The sequence below is a fragment of the Rhinichthys klamathensis genome, unplaced genomic scaffold, assembly GCF_029890125.1.
Source record: "Rhinichthys klamathensis goyatoka isolate OS25496 unplaced genomic scaffold, OSU_Roscu_1.1 h1tg000208l_1, whole genome shotgun sequence".
Classification (NCBI taxonomy): domain Eukaryota; kingdom Metazoa; phylum Chordata; class Actinopteri; order Cypriniformes; family Leuciscidae; genus Rhinichthys; species Rhinichthys klamathensis.
The window spans coordinates 282,028-298,454 of NW_026606733.1; the positions used below are offsets into that span (position 1 = coordinate 282,028).

Here is a 16,427-nt window from a genome sequence, read left to right on the forward strand (position 1 = left end):
ACAGTGCTAAAGCCATAAATCATCATATATCAAAATAAGCCAATTACTGTGTGCATAAACACTTAACAAGTGTTAGTTTCCCAAAGTCAGGTTTGAAGTCTCAACGTCAATGTGAATGTAAACATTAAATGTTCCATTTTAGAGATGCTGTGTAAAATAAATTTTCCAATTACATGTACATCTAATTGTCTGCCATTAAACGAAGCAATAAAATGTTCTGCATGTACCAGCCATAAGGCACCCAGCTCTTTAGTCATTGGGATCAGGACCCATATTGGTCAACCACAACTCATAACTGCAATGTTTCTCAAGTCACAGTCAATAGCACAAGTAATAGGACATGTAGCATCAGATATGTTAAATGCTCTTCTGGCTGATTTTGTCGGTTCCTCCCAGGACTGTAGCTCCGGCAGCGTTCTCCACTCCTTGCAACCATTCAGAACATTTCAGTAGGACGCTTTGATCCACACTCTGCTCTTTGTCTTCCTCATATTCCACGTCATCGTATCGGTGGCGGTCATTCAGAAGAGAGATCTTCACCAGTGGGATGTTGGATCGAGAACCCGACTTGGTAGGCAGACGGCTTTTCTGGTGTGGTGCCGGTGCGGTGCCAGCGCTGCCACGGAGCAGCTTCTCACGGCTACGTTTCTGCAGGAGCAAAGTGGCCTCAGGTGTCAGGTTGAGAGAAAAGTTAGATTTGCTATTTAATCCCTGGCTTGATCCGGAGGAGGCCTGCGGACTACAAGAGTCTGTTGGGATGCTTGTTGCTGAAACACTGGCAGGAAACATCTTCTTGCTGGTTGTTGCCAAATTGCTTCCAGAGGTACTAATATCAGAAGTACTTTTAGAAGAAGTTGGGGTTGAAGAACTTGAAGGATCAGTGGGTCTTGAAGTCATAATCCAGGTGCTTTTACCCTCCATCCTCACGCCAGAAGTGGCTCGGCTGGTGGGCAACTTGCTTTTGTGTGGCGAGGCCTTTTTGCTCAACTTCTTGAGGCGCTCCTTCGCAGAACTTTTCTCCTCCACAGTCTTGATCGGAATGACAGGCGACGGTCCTGAAAGTTTTTCTTTGCCCGTGCTGTGAAGACTCCGAGGTCTGCTCACAGGTGGGAAAGGCATCTTCACCAGGTAGAGCAGCACGTAGCACAAGAACTCGGTCTTTGAGGTGTAATGCGACAGAAATGGGATGTGATCTTTCGCATGATCAGGACTACCAGTTGTTTCTAGAGCCCCCAACATCCACTTTTTTCTTCAGACAAAGCCACTGTGGAAATAGCGTGCAGGAATAGCTTGCTTATTTATAGGGTGTTGGGAAAAGGGGTTTGGCCAAGGCAATGTGTGAATCCTTTGGCGTAGGTAAGCTTAATACGTGCGGCTTAGAGTTGCATAACGTATCGAGATGTAAACATTCAATGCACTCTTGCTAAACTGTGGGATTGTAACGGTAGTAATGCAAATGAGAGTAGGCTAGAGTAGATTGTTTGATTTACAAAGCTTCTTTTTCACCAAACAGTCTTAGTCACATTGGTTAAACCCAACTCAGCAGCTTTCGTGGTTTCTAAATATATAGTCCTTACATACATGTCTGTAATAAAGGTTAGTGTTGTGTGTACATTGTAATTTAATATTGAAAAGACAGATCTTTCTGGACTTCTCTATACTACTATAGTTCCAAGTGCTCAACAAGCATTAGTATGTGTTTCTGATCCACACGTGTATAAGCATTTTCCCAATTAAAGGATCTTAGGGTTTACTGAACCTAATCTCTTTAAGAGGTCACGTCATCTATCTCGCGCATAGCCTGTAACTTTCTATTTACTTCTTGGCACCAGGTAAAGGTTCCTCCTGCATGCTGTAAGACTGACATCACAACCTATGTACATCCCAACAGTGTGACTGTAAGATGTTCATTCCCGAGGTGAGGCCAAAACTTCTGTCAGGGTGGAGAGTCATTTGAAGGCAGTCAATTTCTTTGGCCTGGGTAACGTATCACAGAACCTGATTTTACCAAGTGCAACATCACCCACTCAGATTTGACAAGTTTATAGTTTGTCAAGTTTAGGCTTACAACCAGAGTTAGGTGCTTCTACATCAGTGTTATTCACCCATCGTTTCACTCTGATTTTAGGGATAACTTAATGGTAGTGTTAGGGGTAGGGATAAAATTTTCAGACAGGAATGTTGTTCAAGGACCAACAAAATATGTTGACCCAGAAATGCGTGTAACTCGGCAAAATATGTCACAATTCCTATGGTATTTTAGGAGTTCTGAACAGATTTTGCAGTAAATATTCATCGCTGAGTTTAGAACTGTTGGTATAAACCGTAACTACAGCACCAGGGGCTAAAGGAACTTTCTACATAGTTAACTATGGATTAATGTGAATTCTGACAAAATATAAATGGCAAACATTTGCTTAAATAATATATATTTTGTTAATTACAGATATTTGAAGGTTTTTTTCAAAGTCAAACAGTCTAATTGTCATGGCTGCACCCTTTGACATCATAGTTCAAGATATACAGGTCCTTCTAAAAAAATTAGCATATTGTGATAAAGTTAATTATTTTCCATAATGTAATGATAAAAATTAAACTTTCATATATTTTAGATTCATTGCACACCAACTGAAATGTTTCAGTTTTTTTATTGTTTTAATACTGATGATTTTGGCATACAGCTCATGAAAACCCAAAATTCCTGTCTCCAAAAATTAGCACATTTCATCCGACCAATAAAAGAAGTGTTTTTAATACAAAAAAAAGAGTCAACCTTCAAATAATTATGTTCAGTTATGCACTCAATAGTCAATACTTGGTCGGGAATTCTTTTGCAGAAATGACTGCTTCAATGCGGCGTGGCATGGAGGCAATCAGCCTGTGGCACTGCTGAGGTGTTATGGAGGCCCAGGATGCTTCGATAGCGGCCTTAAAGGAGTAGTTCACTTTAAAAAAAAACTTTTGCTGATAATTTACTCACCTCCATGTCATCCAAGATGTCCATGTCTTTCTTTCTTCAGTCGAAAAGAAATTAAGGTTTTTGATGAAAACATTCCAGGATTTTTCTCCATATAATGCACTTTACTGGGCAGCAAACGGTTCAAGGTCCAAAAGACAGTTTCAGTGCAAACTGCAAACTGTTCAAAGGGCTTTAAACGATTCCAGACGATGAATAAGGGTCTTATCAAGCGAAACGATCGCTCATTTAAAAAATAAATAACAAAGTTTAAGTTTTATAAGCTCAAATGCCCGCCTTGCTCTGTTCTGTGTGACTCTCCTGTTCGAACTCGTTCATCAAAATGAACGAATCTTTTTCCGAGTCAATTCGTTCATTTCGTTCGTTAAATTAATCAAATGACTCGAAAAAAGATTTGTTCATTTTGATGAACGAGTTCGAACAGGAGAGTCACACAGAACAGAGCAAGGCGGGCATTTGAGCTTATAAAACTTAAACTTTGTTATTTATTTTTTAAATGAGTGATCGTTTCGCTTGATAAGACCCTTATTCATCGTCTGGAATCGTTTAAAGCCCTTTGAACAGTTTGCACTGAAACTGTCTTTTGGACCTTGGACAGTTTGGTGCCCAGTAAAGTGCATTATATGGAGAAAAATCCTGGAATGTTTTCATCAAAAATCTTAATTTCTTTTCGACTGAAGAAAGAAAGACATGGACATCTTGGATGACATGGGGGTGAGTAAATTATCAGCAAAAGTTTTTTTAAAAGTGAACTACTCCTTTAAGCTCATCCAGAGTGTTGGGTCTTGCGTCTCTCAACTTTCTCTTCACAATATCCCACAGATTCTCTATGGGGTTCAGGTCAGGAGAATTGGCAGGCCAATTGAGCACAGTAATACCATGGTCAGTAAACCATTTACCAGTGGTTTTGGCACTGTGATCAGGTGCCAGGTCGTGCTGAAAAATTAAATCTTCATCTCCATAAAGCTTTTCAGCAGATGGAAGCATGAAGTGCTCCAAAATCTCCTGATAGCTAGCTGCATTGACCCTGCCCTTGATAAAACACAGTGCACCAACACCAGCAGCTGACATGGCACCCCAGACCATCACTGACTGTGGGTACTTGACACCGGACTTCAGGAATTTTGGCATTTCCTTCTCCCCAGTCTTCCTCCAGACTCTGGCACCTTGATTTCCGAATGACATGCAAAACTGAGCAACAGTCCAGTGCTGCTTCTCTGTAGCCCAGGTCAGGCGCTTCTGCCGCTGTTTCTGGTTCAAAAGTGGCTTGACCTGGGGAATGCGGCACCTCTAGCCCATTTCCTGCACACGCCTGTGCACGGTGGCTCTGGATGTTTCTACTCCAGACTCAGTCCACTGCTTCCGCAGGTCCCCCAAGCTCTGGAATCGGTCTTCTCCACAATCTTCCTCAGGGTCCGGTCACCTCTTCTCGTTGTGCAGCGTTTTTTGCCACACTTTTTCCTTCCCACAGACTTCCCACTGAGGTGCCTTGATACACCACTCTGGGAACAGCCTATTTGTTCAGAAATTTCTTTCTGTCTTACCCTCTTGCTTGAGGGTGTCAATGATGGCCTTCTGGACAGCAGTCAGGTTGGCAGTCTAATGCCGAGTTCAGACTGCACGATTTTCAAAATAATCGGGTCACTGTTGTTTTCACACTGCATGACTATCTGGGGTAACGTTCAGTTGCTGCTGTGTTCACACTGAACGATGGATCGGCGACAGGAGGTTTCACACTGCATGACTTTACAAAAGAAAGGATCGCCGACAACTTCTGCCTGGTCCGCAAACTACGTTTCACAACCAAACAAACGCGAGAAGTGATAGGAAATAACGGAAGATCACGCGTGCGTGAGACCGGAGTTCTCGCGCGACACTGAATTTGTTATTAAAAATGATAGCCTACAAATTGTCTGTGCACTGATTTGTAGCGAAAATGAAAAATAAAAAAACTGTTTATGCAGGAAATGGTTGGGAAGACGAGGGGAGCAAGGAACTGTGTTTTGCAAAGAGAGTTGGGGGTAAATAAATAATTTTGCAAATGTCCTGCTGTTGCTGCTGGTCATGCAAATGTTTGTGCTTTGTTTCTGTTTGATATCATTGTAAATATAGGCCTATCTATTAAAATACTGATATTCTGGTCTATAACTCCTCCTCCTCCCTGTATCTTGCTCTCTCATTGGCTGTCGGTCATCGCCGATGTAGTTTTCAGTCAGAACACATTCACACAGCAGGATTGTGAATCGCCGACAGGTCCAGATATTTAGCATGCCAAATATCTCACGGGCGTCGGCGACTCGTCGGCGATTCTCTCAGATCGCGTCTTTGCTCATTCACACTGCGTGATTGTCACTCGCGTGAACGAGCACCGATTTGCCTGTGATTTCGGGCATTTGTCGGCAATTTCTCAAAACCTGTCGGCGAGCCAAAATCGGGGCTAAAATCGTGCAGTCTGAACTCGGCATTACCCATGATTGCGGTTTTGAGTTATGAAACAGGCTGGGAGTTTTTAAAAGCCTCAGGAATCTTTTGCAGGTGTTTAGAGTTAATTAGTTGATTCAGATGATTAGGTTAATAGCTCGTTTAGAGACCCTTTTCATATGCTAATTTTTTTAGACAGGAATTTTGGGTTTTCATGAGCTGTATGCCAAAATCATCAGTATTAAAACAATAAAAGACCTGAAATATTTCAGTTGGTGTGCAATGAATCTAAAATATATGAAAGTTGAATTTTTATCATTACATTATGGAAAATAATGAACTTTATCACAATATGCTATTTTTTTGAGAAGGACCTGTATAACTTGTGTGAAATGTTTTAGACATGTTCTTGTGGTTCCATCAGTCATGGTTAATCTTAATATTACAGAAAGTGAGTCTTGAGTCTGTGCCTAAACATCAGTCACAAATTTCATTCGAATGTCATTTTATTAAGCAAATTCATCATCATTTCCAGTCTTATGGTCTCTTGCTGTTGCTATATTGTGTTTTTTAGCATGCCTGGAATGCTGTATTGACCACTCATAATCCTTGACCTACTTACATTATGCCTGAATTTTTCTTGCCAACATATAGGTCTCAGAGACCTGAAAGTTGTTTTTAATGTTGGTATGAGGTTGCAGTGCTCTGTTTAGTAAGTAGGCAGCACTTTGAAACAGGCTCCCTCTACTGGAAATGAAGGTTATGTGTGAATTGTCCTAATGATACATCTTAAACAGTATCAGTGGGTAACCAGCAGAACCTTGGCATCTTGTTTTCAAGAAAGCAAGTAGCTGTATATACTGAAAATACTTGTTACACTCAAGATAATTAATCAGCCATGTGCAGAGCACATTAACTTATAAATGATTAAGCGATTACAGTTCTGGCAATTACAGTTCTTCTTTCACTGCAGCCTTCTGATGATTCAGATATTTCTTCCTCTGTTCCTCCTCCTGCAGAATATACACAAGCACAGCATGGTGAGTGGGCACAATAAACACAATTAATTTCTATTAATGTGAGAAGGAAATATCTTACCTTTGCTTTCTCCTTCTTGGCTTTTTCAATCTCTTTTTTCATAAATGTTACTATAGGCTTCAGCTTCCTTTTCCCAGAATATGGTACTACCTGGCAGATATTTTCGTTTTTAGATTATTACAAAAAACTAATAGGCTCAATCATGGACAGTACTCCTGAAGAATACACTAAAATCACATAACATTTATTTAGCACAGAGAATAACAGAAGAACATGGCTGTCCTGAATATGGAATTAACAATGAATATGAGATTTAAAATATTATGTAGAGCATGCGAGAACAGTTAATTGTAAAAGACTGCTTACCCTCTCTACATAAACGGCAGGAAATAATTTGATTGAAGGGTATTTTTCTCCTAGATGAAGGTTTACATCATTGGAAGTAACGTCAATCTTGGCAACAACAATATCTTCATGTTCACTAAAGTGTTCAGCAAGCTCATCCCACAATGGAAACAGATCACGACTTTCGCTGCTCCAATGTGCATCTATTGAAAAAGGGGATGTTCAAAATGCCTGTTTAACATTTTTACTCATCATGCTGTTTCTGGATATGTCAGGATACAGATGTACAATCATTCTCTAATTCAGTGCTTTTCAACCTGGGGGCTGGGGCCTCAAGATGACTTAAAATTATTTAAAATACAATAAAACAAGCATTAAAATAAGTTTATAAAATAAACAACTAAAAAAGGGGGAGGGGCCTTGAAGTCAAAAAGGTTGAGATCCACCTGCTCTGATTTCATCTACAAATATTTGGTTAATACAACAAATAACTTAAAATACAAAACTACCAAACCCAATTGCAAGCTGTAAGTGAAGACGCATAGACCCAGAGCCTAAAATGAACACTGTGTGTCAATCGACAGTTGGCCGGTAACATTTTTATGAATTCTAACAATGCAAAATTGTAAGAACATGAACAAACGTGAACGATGCTCGGGACAGTTGACGGGGAAGTGTTGCATCATCACAAAAGTTTAAATATTCAAGCTCAAGAAGACGCAAAAGGGAACTTCTGCAGACATATTCAAACAAAATTGTCAAAATGCCAGTCTTGGCAAGTATCCTTGTAAACATAGTCAGTTATGTCTTAAGTGAACGTAAACAGTAGAGAAATAAAACGTGTATGTATCAGTATATTGGATCTGTGCATTAGCTCATAAAGTGACAGAAGCCTAATATTCCCTCTGCTGTCTGTTTTTAATGTTAATCAAACAACAAACGACAAAGAACAATCACTCATTGCTCTTGACTGAATAACTTTTGTAACTTTAACAAGGATTAATCTATGTATCATGGATGGTAAAAAAATATATATGGCCGGTAAATTTTTCTTAAGTCACCGTTGGCGGGTGTGGCGAAAAGTTCGTTTTAGGCCCTGCATGGACCTATGATATCAAGTTGGAGAGGTCCACAATTCTAAGATTTCAGGTACCTACAGAACAAGACGATGACATTTTTGTTATGGTTGAAGGCCACTTTTTCAAAGTTCATCCCAACGAGCTCTTTCACTGGCTGTGTGTCCCAGTTTTCAGGAATTGGCTCACTCTGCAGCTTAGGCTATAACACACAAATTAGACAGATTGTTTGAGCTTTGAGTTCTATACATTTTATATTATAGTTATTTAAAAACTGAATAACACTCATAATTATATACTAGGGCTGTCAATAGATGAAAATGTTTAATTGCGATTAAGCGATTAATCACACGTTTTGGGAGATTATCCGCATTTACTCAAAAAAATTACTCTTTAAACTTACTTAATTTAATTATGGACAGTGGTTCCACACAAGCAAATTGCGTTTTATTAACATTAATGGGATTTTTTGAATCTATGTAAGCTCCTTGTGTTGTGACAACACAACTGAATGAGTCCAAACAAATCAATCCCTGTAACTTAAACCGGTTAAGTTTAGTGAACATGCTTTAGTTTATTTAAATCTTCACTGACAAATAAAAGTATGTAGGATTTACATAATTTCTCAATTGAAATTCTATACTATAGCTTGCTATTAGCTTATAACAGCACTTATTAACATATTAAATGCTAAGATGTATATGCTTTTTCAGCAACAAGAGTAATATTTTATTAATCAGTCCACATCCTAACCAAATGCTCCACTCTTCTCCACAATGGTAACCCACTGTAATTTAAAGGGTTCTAATAATTGCAATGTAATTGAACATTAAACACAATTACACACTATAAAGTCTTCCCCTTTCCTCATTTTCTCAAAAACACATAAAATAACACTTAATTTCAACATTTATTCGCTCTTAATTCAGCTATATGCAAAGCATGCTGAGAACTAACAAGCACCGCCCAGTTTAAGTTAATGCAACACAAATCATTCATGTCATCCAACAAACGGATTAAGTAAACTTTCATTTTACATATTTAAGCAGATTGAACACAATCAAATTAAGTTTGGACAAAATGTAGCAATTGTGTTGCTTAAGCTCATTTGAAGCAATTTGAACAATCAGCCAAAATATTTTTTTTTTCATTGCAATATATTTAAAGCATTCCAGGACAGACTTTCCGAAATACTCAAATGAAAGACTTTGCCTTTAGATTAACTTTATATTTTCTCTGAGGCCATGCACCTTTCCACTTTCTTCACACGGCATCTTCCTCCAATACGTTGGAAATAGTCACATCCAGGGTTTTTTGAATTGCGAAATTAAACTCTTTACATTAGTTTAACGAATGATAATTAAGTATAGTTGAAAATTATACAGGTTAAGTTAATTAAACGCAATACAATAGTGTCTTGGTGGTAAAAGAAATATATGTGTGTTACTTTAACAAAACATATTTGGGTAAAAAGAACAGTGCCACAAAACCATTTTTTATCGTGCAATTAAGCATAGGTCTACATAATTGATCTTGTTTAACGCGTCAAGCATTTTGAATTTATCGCATGCGTTAACGCATTAACAGCCCTATTACACTCACCGGCCACTTTATTAGGTACCCCATGCTAGTAACGGGTTGGACCCCCTTTTGCCTTCAGAACTGCCTCAATTCTTCGTGGCATAGATTCAACAAGGTGCTGGAAGCATTCCTCAGGGAGTTTGGTCCATATTGACATGATGGCATCACACAGTTGCCGCAGATTTGTCGGCTGCACATCCATGATGCGAATCTCCCGTTCCACCACATCCCAAAGATGCTCTATTGGGTTGAGATCTGGTGACTGTGGAGGCCATTTTAGTACAGTGAACTCATTGTCATGTTCAAGAAACCAATTTGAAATGATTAGAGCTTTGTGACATGGTGGAAGTAGCCATCAGAGGATGGGTACATGGTGGCCATAAAGGGATGGACATGGTCAGAAACAATGCTCAGGTAGGCCGTGGCATTTAAACGATGCCCAATTGGCACTAAGGGGCCTAAAGTGTGCCAGGAAAACATCCCCCACACCATTACACCACCACCACCAGCCTGCACAGTGGTAACAAGGCATGATGGTTCCATGTTCTCATTCTGTTTACGCCAAATTCTGACTCTAACATCTGAATGTCTCAACAGAAATCGAGACTCATCAGACCAGGCAACATTTTTCCAGTCTTCAACTGTTCAATTTTGGTGAGCTCTTGCAAATTGTAGCCTCTTTTTCCTATTTGTAGTGGAGATGAGTGGTACCCGGTGGAGTCTTCTGCTGTTGTAGCCCATCCGCCTCAAGGTTGTGCGTGTTGTGGCTTCACAAATGCTTTGCTGCATACCTCGGTTGTAACGAGTGGTTATTTCAGTCACTGTTGCCCTTCTATCAGCTCGAACCAGTCTGGCCATTCTCCTCTGACCTCTGGCATCAACAAGGCATTTCCGCCCACAGAACTGCCGCTCACTGGATGTTTTTTCTTTTTCGGACCATTCTCTGTAAACCCTAGAGATGGTTGTGTGTGAAAATCCCAGTAGATTAGCAGTTTCTGAAATACTCAGACCAGCCCTTCTGGCACCAACAATCATGCCACGTTCAAACTCACTCAAATCAACTTTCTTCCCCATACTGATGCTCGGTTTGAACTGCAGGAGATTGTCTTGACCATGTCTACATGCCTAAATGCACTGAGTTGCCGCCATGTGATTGGCTGCTTAGAAATTAAGTGTTAACGAGCAGTTGGACAGGTGTACCTAATAAAGTGGCCGGTGAGTGTATATACGGCTATTAATTAAACTTAATACATATATAAAATATAGTATATAAATATATTTCATATTTATTTAATATAAACTATATTAGTACGTTTACATTTGTACACTAGTACATTTGTGTATAATAGAATTAATTTAATTTAAATTAAATTACCATGCTGTATTGAAAGTACAGAAAGATAAAAAAATCCACTTGTTTCATTTCCCCCTGTATACTCACCTTAGCTTTCCCGCCCAGGTAACTCAGACAGAACTCTAAAACAGTGTGTGCATCAAACCGATCAGATGGCAGTTGGTATTGGACGTTGTCTGATAAATTGACCATGCGGACCTGAGGCGCTTCTTCTGACCTCACACGGAAATACTCCATAATACGGCCATTCCGTGGCTCACTCACATCAATCATTACAAACATAACCTGATGATAGAGTTTTTAAAGTGTGCAACGTTACTGTAATACAAAAGCAACCAGACAACAGAAAGACTTCAGACAATATCGTAATGATAATCTACAGTATTTCTATGGATTTATTACACTGACCTTCCCTCTGAGTTTTTCCGCAGCGGTTTTAAAAGCGTGGTATAGCTCTTCAAATCCATCCTCAGTCTTATTAATAAACAGAAGCAAATGGTTCAGCACCACTGAGTTTAGGATCTTAGATGCTGTCTGGGAGGAACCCAAAAAAGGTAAGAGGTTTGTTCATTTTTATACATGTCACAATGCCTATTTATTCAAATATATATAAAGTTACCACGCCGTTGTACTCGGTCACGAGTTCCATCTCATAAAGTCTGATAAAATGAAAGAGATCTTTCTTCACTGTGCTGCTTCCCACCTCAAACTGCTTGTCAGGTTTAGACTAAAGACAATGATATGCATGGATGAGATCATTCATATGATAAAAAGAAGGCACCTTACTGTTTTTTGGTAGACATTTAGGAAATGGTTTGGGGGAAATGTTACAAGTCAGATTTGAACCTGCCCTGTCCAAGTGAGCTCCGACAGATTCTCACCTTTCTGATGAGGAGAACAGTGTCTCCGCTGATCTCATACTTGCTGAAGATTTCATCATGTCCTGTTACTCCAAAGGGCAGGTCAGCGATGTCATTGGCTGTTTCATAAAACACTTTCACTATGCCTTCTTCAAGACCCTGTAATGTATAAACACAGACGAACATCATTAAAAACAGTGGCTAATGCAACAATACAATAAAACATCTTGAATTATGAGTTATTAGTCCTCCGCAAAACATGATCTTGATCATGTTTTGATCATTGATCATGAATGTTTTAAAACATCTTAAGTTATGGCTGATTCATGAATGAATCCTTCTTTTGAAATGATTCTTTAAAATAATTAGATAAAATTAGTATAATATGACAAATGCATACATGTAATGCCCTATAGGACTTCTGCGAACAGTTCTGAGAGATGATTCAAATGAATCAGTGAAGCATTTTTTTTTTTTTTACTGAGAATAACTGGGGAAAATAACAGATTCACTCAAATAAATTCCCACGTTACCTTGAATAATCCAAGCACCACAAGCTCATCTTCACCTATGAACTTTTCCAGCTGTGTGAGATTACTGATGATTTCAGCGCTCGGACCCTTTCTTCTTTTAAGCCATGTCAGGATGGAGGCGGAGTTCTTAAGATCTGGGGGTGGAGTCAAACAACAAACATTGACACTAAAAGGGATGTATCCCCATATTCAAGTTTTGAAAGACATGAGGGTGATTAAATGAAAGATTTTGTTATTATTTTGTCTAACATGTCTGTCAACATAAGAAAAAAATATATATATATATTTTAACATTACCAGGACAGTACACTGGGTTGTTCTTGTCTCCAGACAGGTACAGCCGTATTGATGGTATTGTTGTGACGTTAAGGGATGCAAAAAGACCTTTTTCTTTTTTCACATCCACTCCTCCCAGCCTCACATCAGACTTAGCTTCCTTCAGCGCAACAGCTGCTTCTCTAAACTCCAGGATAGAGCCAAGGGACTGGCCAGAAAGAGGTGCATCTACAGCAGGTATGAGAAAAAGCTGCAACTTGTTTCAAATATTCACCACAGAATGTTTTATAGGGGCATTTTGTTGTGGTCCCAGATGTGCCGACTCTAGACTCTAATTTGCTTTCTAGTTTGCTTCTAGTCTGTCTTTATACACGTGTGTGTCTTCATTAGTAAGTAAATAGTCATTCAGCAGATGTTTTCATCCAAAAACAACATAATTCTCCACAGGTTAAGTGACTGGCTCAAAGGCACAGTGGTGATTGCTCATTGTTCATTTCTTGTGGAGATCGAACCAGAAACTTTCCAATAACCAGCCCTGAGATTCAAGCAGAACATAATTTAGGGTTCATTTTAAAAGTATTTGATATAGCTTGTTAAAATCTCATGGAAACAACTCGAGGAGTATCAACGAGGAAAAAAACTGGAGAAAGTAAAAGGTAGGCCTACTCTTAATGTCTTTACTTCGAGTTGGTCTATATTGATTTGTCACCTCACGTAGCTGGATTTACGACAGAAAAGCCATAAAAACATATGCAAGGAGATATACTCACAGAAGTGCACCAATAGCTGGTTGTATTGTTTAAGAGCTCGTTCAAAATTGCCTTCTGTCAGCACTAGAACATCGTTGTCCTCGAGGATTGAGTTGGAATCGCTTTCCGCCAGAGCTTCGCGTAAATACACGCACAAGCTCAGGCACAGCGCAAAGCACACCTTCATTCTGCCTTCAGAAGCTGAAACGGACCCTCCGACCTTTGAGTGTGTGAGAGTGTGTGAAGCGCTACATTAAAAGGCGTGTGCGTATAGTAATCTTGAGTGTTTAGGCGATATCAGTGTGTACTTTGGCAATGGAAAGTTTACAGCCAATACGAAGAGAGATAGATAACATTTGGACGATGACAGAGAGAAGAGAACAATAGCTGACTGTTTGTGATTTGTGCACAAATCTGTAGTCCACACGGTAGAGACAACTCTTAGCCTACACAGTCATTTTTCCTTAATAAGGAATTTAATAGGATTTAAAAAACACATTTAAAAAAAGTTCAAAATAGTTTTAACTCAAGTAGCCTATTCTAGCCATTTTTATTTATTTTTAACAAAAGACAAGACAAGAATAGTAATGCTGCTTTCATGTGCAATCAGAATTATTGTAAATACGAGTTTTCTAGTTAAATAGCTGCAAGCCGTAATTATGGGGCCAGGCCAAGCCCTTTATATGGCTATATTTGGCATATTTGGACATTAGATTTTATTAGGGAATTTTTTGAACATTGCACAATTCACATTGTCATTTGATCAAACAATCTTCAAACATCTTGCCTGTTGCTTTACGGAGCACACCACCTCACTCATATGCCTTGATTTGTTTAATTTGACTTGAGAAAGAGACTTGAGATGTTGAAAGCAAAATTGCTCGAATAAAATGCTTAGGCTAAGTATGTGATAATGACATTTGGTCCTAGAAGTCTTAAAACTACTACTGTGTGAAAACTTAGGACTCATCTATCTATAAATTACAGGAACGTCTGTCTGACTGTGTGTCTGTCTGTTAATCGAATATCTCTCGAACCGTTAGTGACTTGCTACGGGCACGAGTAAGTGCAGTGCCGAGTTTGACGTTGTTCGGATTAGAAATGCAAAAGATATCGTTAAATATATCTGTAAAAGAAGCACACATTATTATTATAATAATGTTACATTATTATTATTATACATTTGTTACATTATTATTTTGTTACATTTGTTACATTTTTGTTTTAAAAAAAAGTAGCGATTCTTTTTGAAAAAATAGCGATTCTTTTTGGAAAAAGTAGCGATTCTTTTTGAAAAAGTAGCGTTTCTTTTTTGAAAAAGTAGCAATTCTTTTTGAAAAAATTTGCGATTCTTTAAAAAAAAAATCTTTTAAAGATTCTTTAAAAAAAAGTAGCGATTCTTTTTAGAAAAATTAGCGATTCTTTTTGGAAAAAATAGCAATTCTTTTTGGAAAAAGTAGCGATTCTTTTTGAAAAAGTAGCGATTCTTTTTGGAAAAAGTAGCGATTCTTTTTGAAAAAGTAGTGATTCTTTTTGAAAAAAGTAGAAATTCTTTTGAAAAAGTAGCGATTCTTTTTGAAAAAGTAGCGTTTCTTTTGAAAAAGTAGCGATTCTTTTTGAAAAAAGTAGCGATTCTTTTTGAAAAAGTAGCGATTCTTTTTGAAAAAGTAGCGATTCTTTTTGGAAAAAGTAGCGATTCTTTTTGAAAAAGTAGCGATTCTTTTTGGAAAAAGTAGTGCAAAAAATGTAATTATACATTTGTTAGTCTTATATATTTATTACAAAGTAATTATACATTTATTAGTGTTATTATACATTTATTACAATGTAATTACGTTTATTACAGTGTTATTATACATTTGGACATTGCACCATATTACAAGCGTAGGTTGTAACACATGCTGGGGTAAGTTGTAACAATTAGACAAGAGAAGCAAAAATAGCAGCCACACCATGCAATATGCTTCAAAATAAGTTTATTGAAACACTCTAAAAATGAATACAAAACAATGTCTCTCTTTCTGTGACCAGAACTCAAATCCACTTACTGTTTGAGTCAGGAGTGTGTGCATGTGTGTGTATAAATTAGTCTACTAGTACAAACTTCATTAACGTTATATATGCTTACTGGACACTTGACTTCAGTCTCAGTAAAGAAAATGTAGGTCTAACACATTTTGAACAATATTTTCAAATGTAGAAACTTATATCTATGGAACTCTAGGTAGGAATGCTTTCAAATTTCTCAGGTACCTTTAGGACATGCTGTCAATGAACCCTACCAAATTTTGTGTCGATATGCCAAAACGTTAAAAAAAAAATATCACAGTTTATGTCAAATTTCAAAATGGCGGACAGGCGATTTGTCCTATACTGGCAAAATTGGTATTGTCTGATACGGCATGACCCAAGGAACACACAAACAAGCTCATAATTCTGATAAACATTTAGAAAGTTATGAGCAAAATAGGCTTTTTTTGAGCTTTAATGGCTTTTTAAGCCAGGACTAAACCTTAGTTAAATTAGGACATTTAGCTTTTATAAACATGCCTTAGAAAGAACATTACTGGTGTGCATCTTGAGACAAAAGTGAACAGATGTAAATGTTAACTTTCAGATATGTTGGTATCATGAGAAGTAATGTGAATGAAATTGAATAATGTGGTAAAATCAAAGTACAGCTGTCAGATCAATTGAAGTTGTTCAGTTTTTCACATTTCTTCACCAGAGGTCAAGACCACATATAGATATCGTAGAGGTAATTAAACAACAGCACTCTTCATTTTTTTCAATTTCAATGTCAAGACAACAAAATATATACCAAAATATGGGGGGGCTAATATGAAAAAAGTTTTGGTGAAAAATCAGTTTGTTTTTTTCTTCAACAATAAAATGTCAACAATAGATTGTTTTAGGACACTTTATTTTTCCACATTATCCCTTCAATTTATTTTTCCAAAGTCATTTTCAGTATGTTCAAAAAAAAAAACAAGTGCATGTTTTCTACATATTTTGCAGCATTACTCCGTAACTTGGCTATTGTACTTAAACAGCCCTGAGATCATTCCACTGGCATCAATTCATTACCCAGTCCAACAACAAGAAAACAAACAAGAAAAAGTGCAATCTCTGCCTTTAACAACAGATTAAGGTAAAACAGATTCTGAGTTCCTTTACTTTTTTATTGCACACATGTACTTGAAAATAATAGTGGTAA

The 16,427-nt window shown here is 37.9% G+C and overlaps 2 protein-coding genes across 2 annotated transcripts; both read right to left on the reverse strand.

Annotated features, from left to right (window-relative positions):
* Positions 1 to 331: 331 nt before the first annotated feature.
* LOC130096910 (proline-rich protein 18) lies at positions 332 to 1,462 on the reverse strand. Its single transcript, XM_056263601.1, has one exon. It carries the CDS (start codon positions 1,237 to 1,239, stop codon positions 358 to 360), a length of 882 nt encoding a protein of 293 aa, XP_056119576.1. The 5' UTR covers positions 1,240 to 1,462; the 3' UTR covers positions 332 to 357.
* Positions 1,463 to 6,011: 4,549 nt separating this feature from the next.
* Positions 6,012 to 13,439, reverse strand: zgc:136472 (uncharacterized protein LOC678514 homolog). The gene is made up of 11 exons (XM_056263554.1): positions 13,232 to 13,439; positions 12,483 to 12,689; positions 12,186 to 12,319; positions 11,674 to 11,811; positions 11,412 to 11,519; positions 11,201 to 11,326; positions 10,880 to 11,077; positions 7,939 to 8,059; positions 6,803 to 6,984; positions 6,497 to 6,586; positions 6,012 to 6,411 (listed from the first exon to the last, which is right to left on the reverse strand). Exons 1-11 carry the CDS (start codon positions 13,395 to 13,397, stop codon positions 6,349 to 6,351), a joined length of 1,533 nt encoding a protein of 510 aa, XP_056119529.1. The 5' UTR covers positions 13,398 to 13,439; the 3' UTR covers positions 6,012 to 6,348.
* Between the last annotated feature and the right edge of the window lie 2,988 nt (positions 13,440 to 16,427).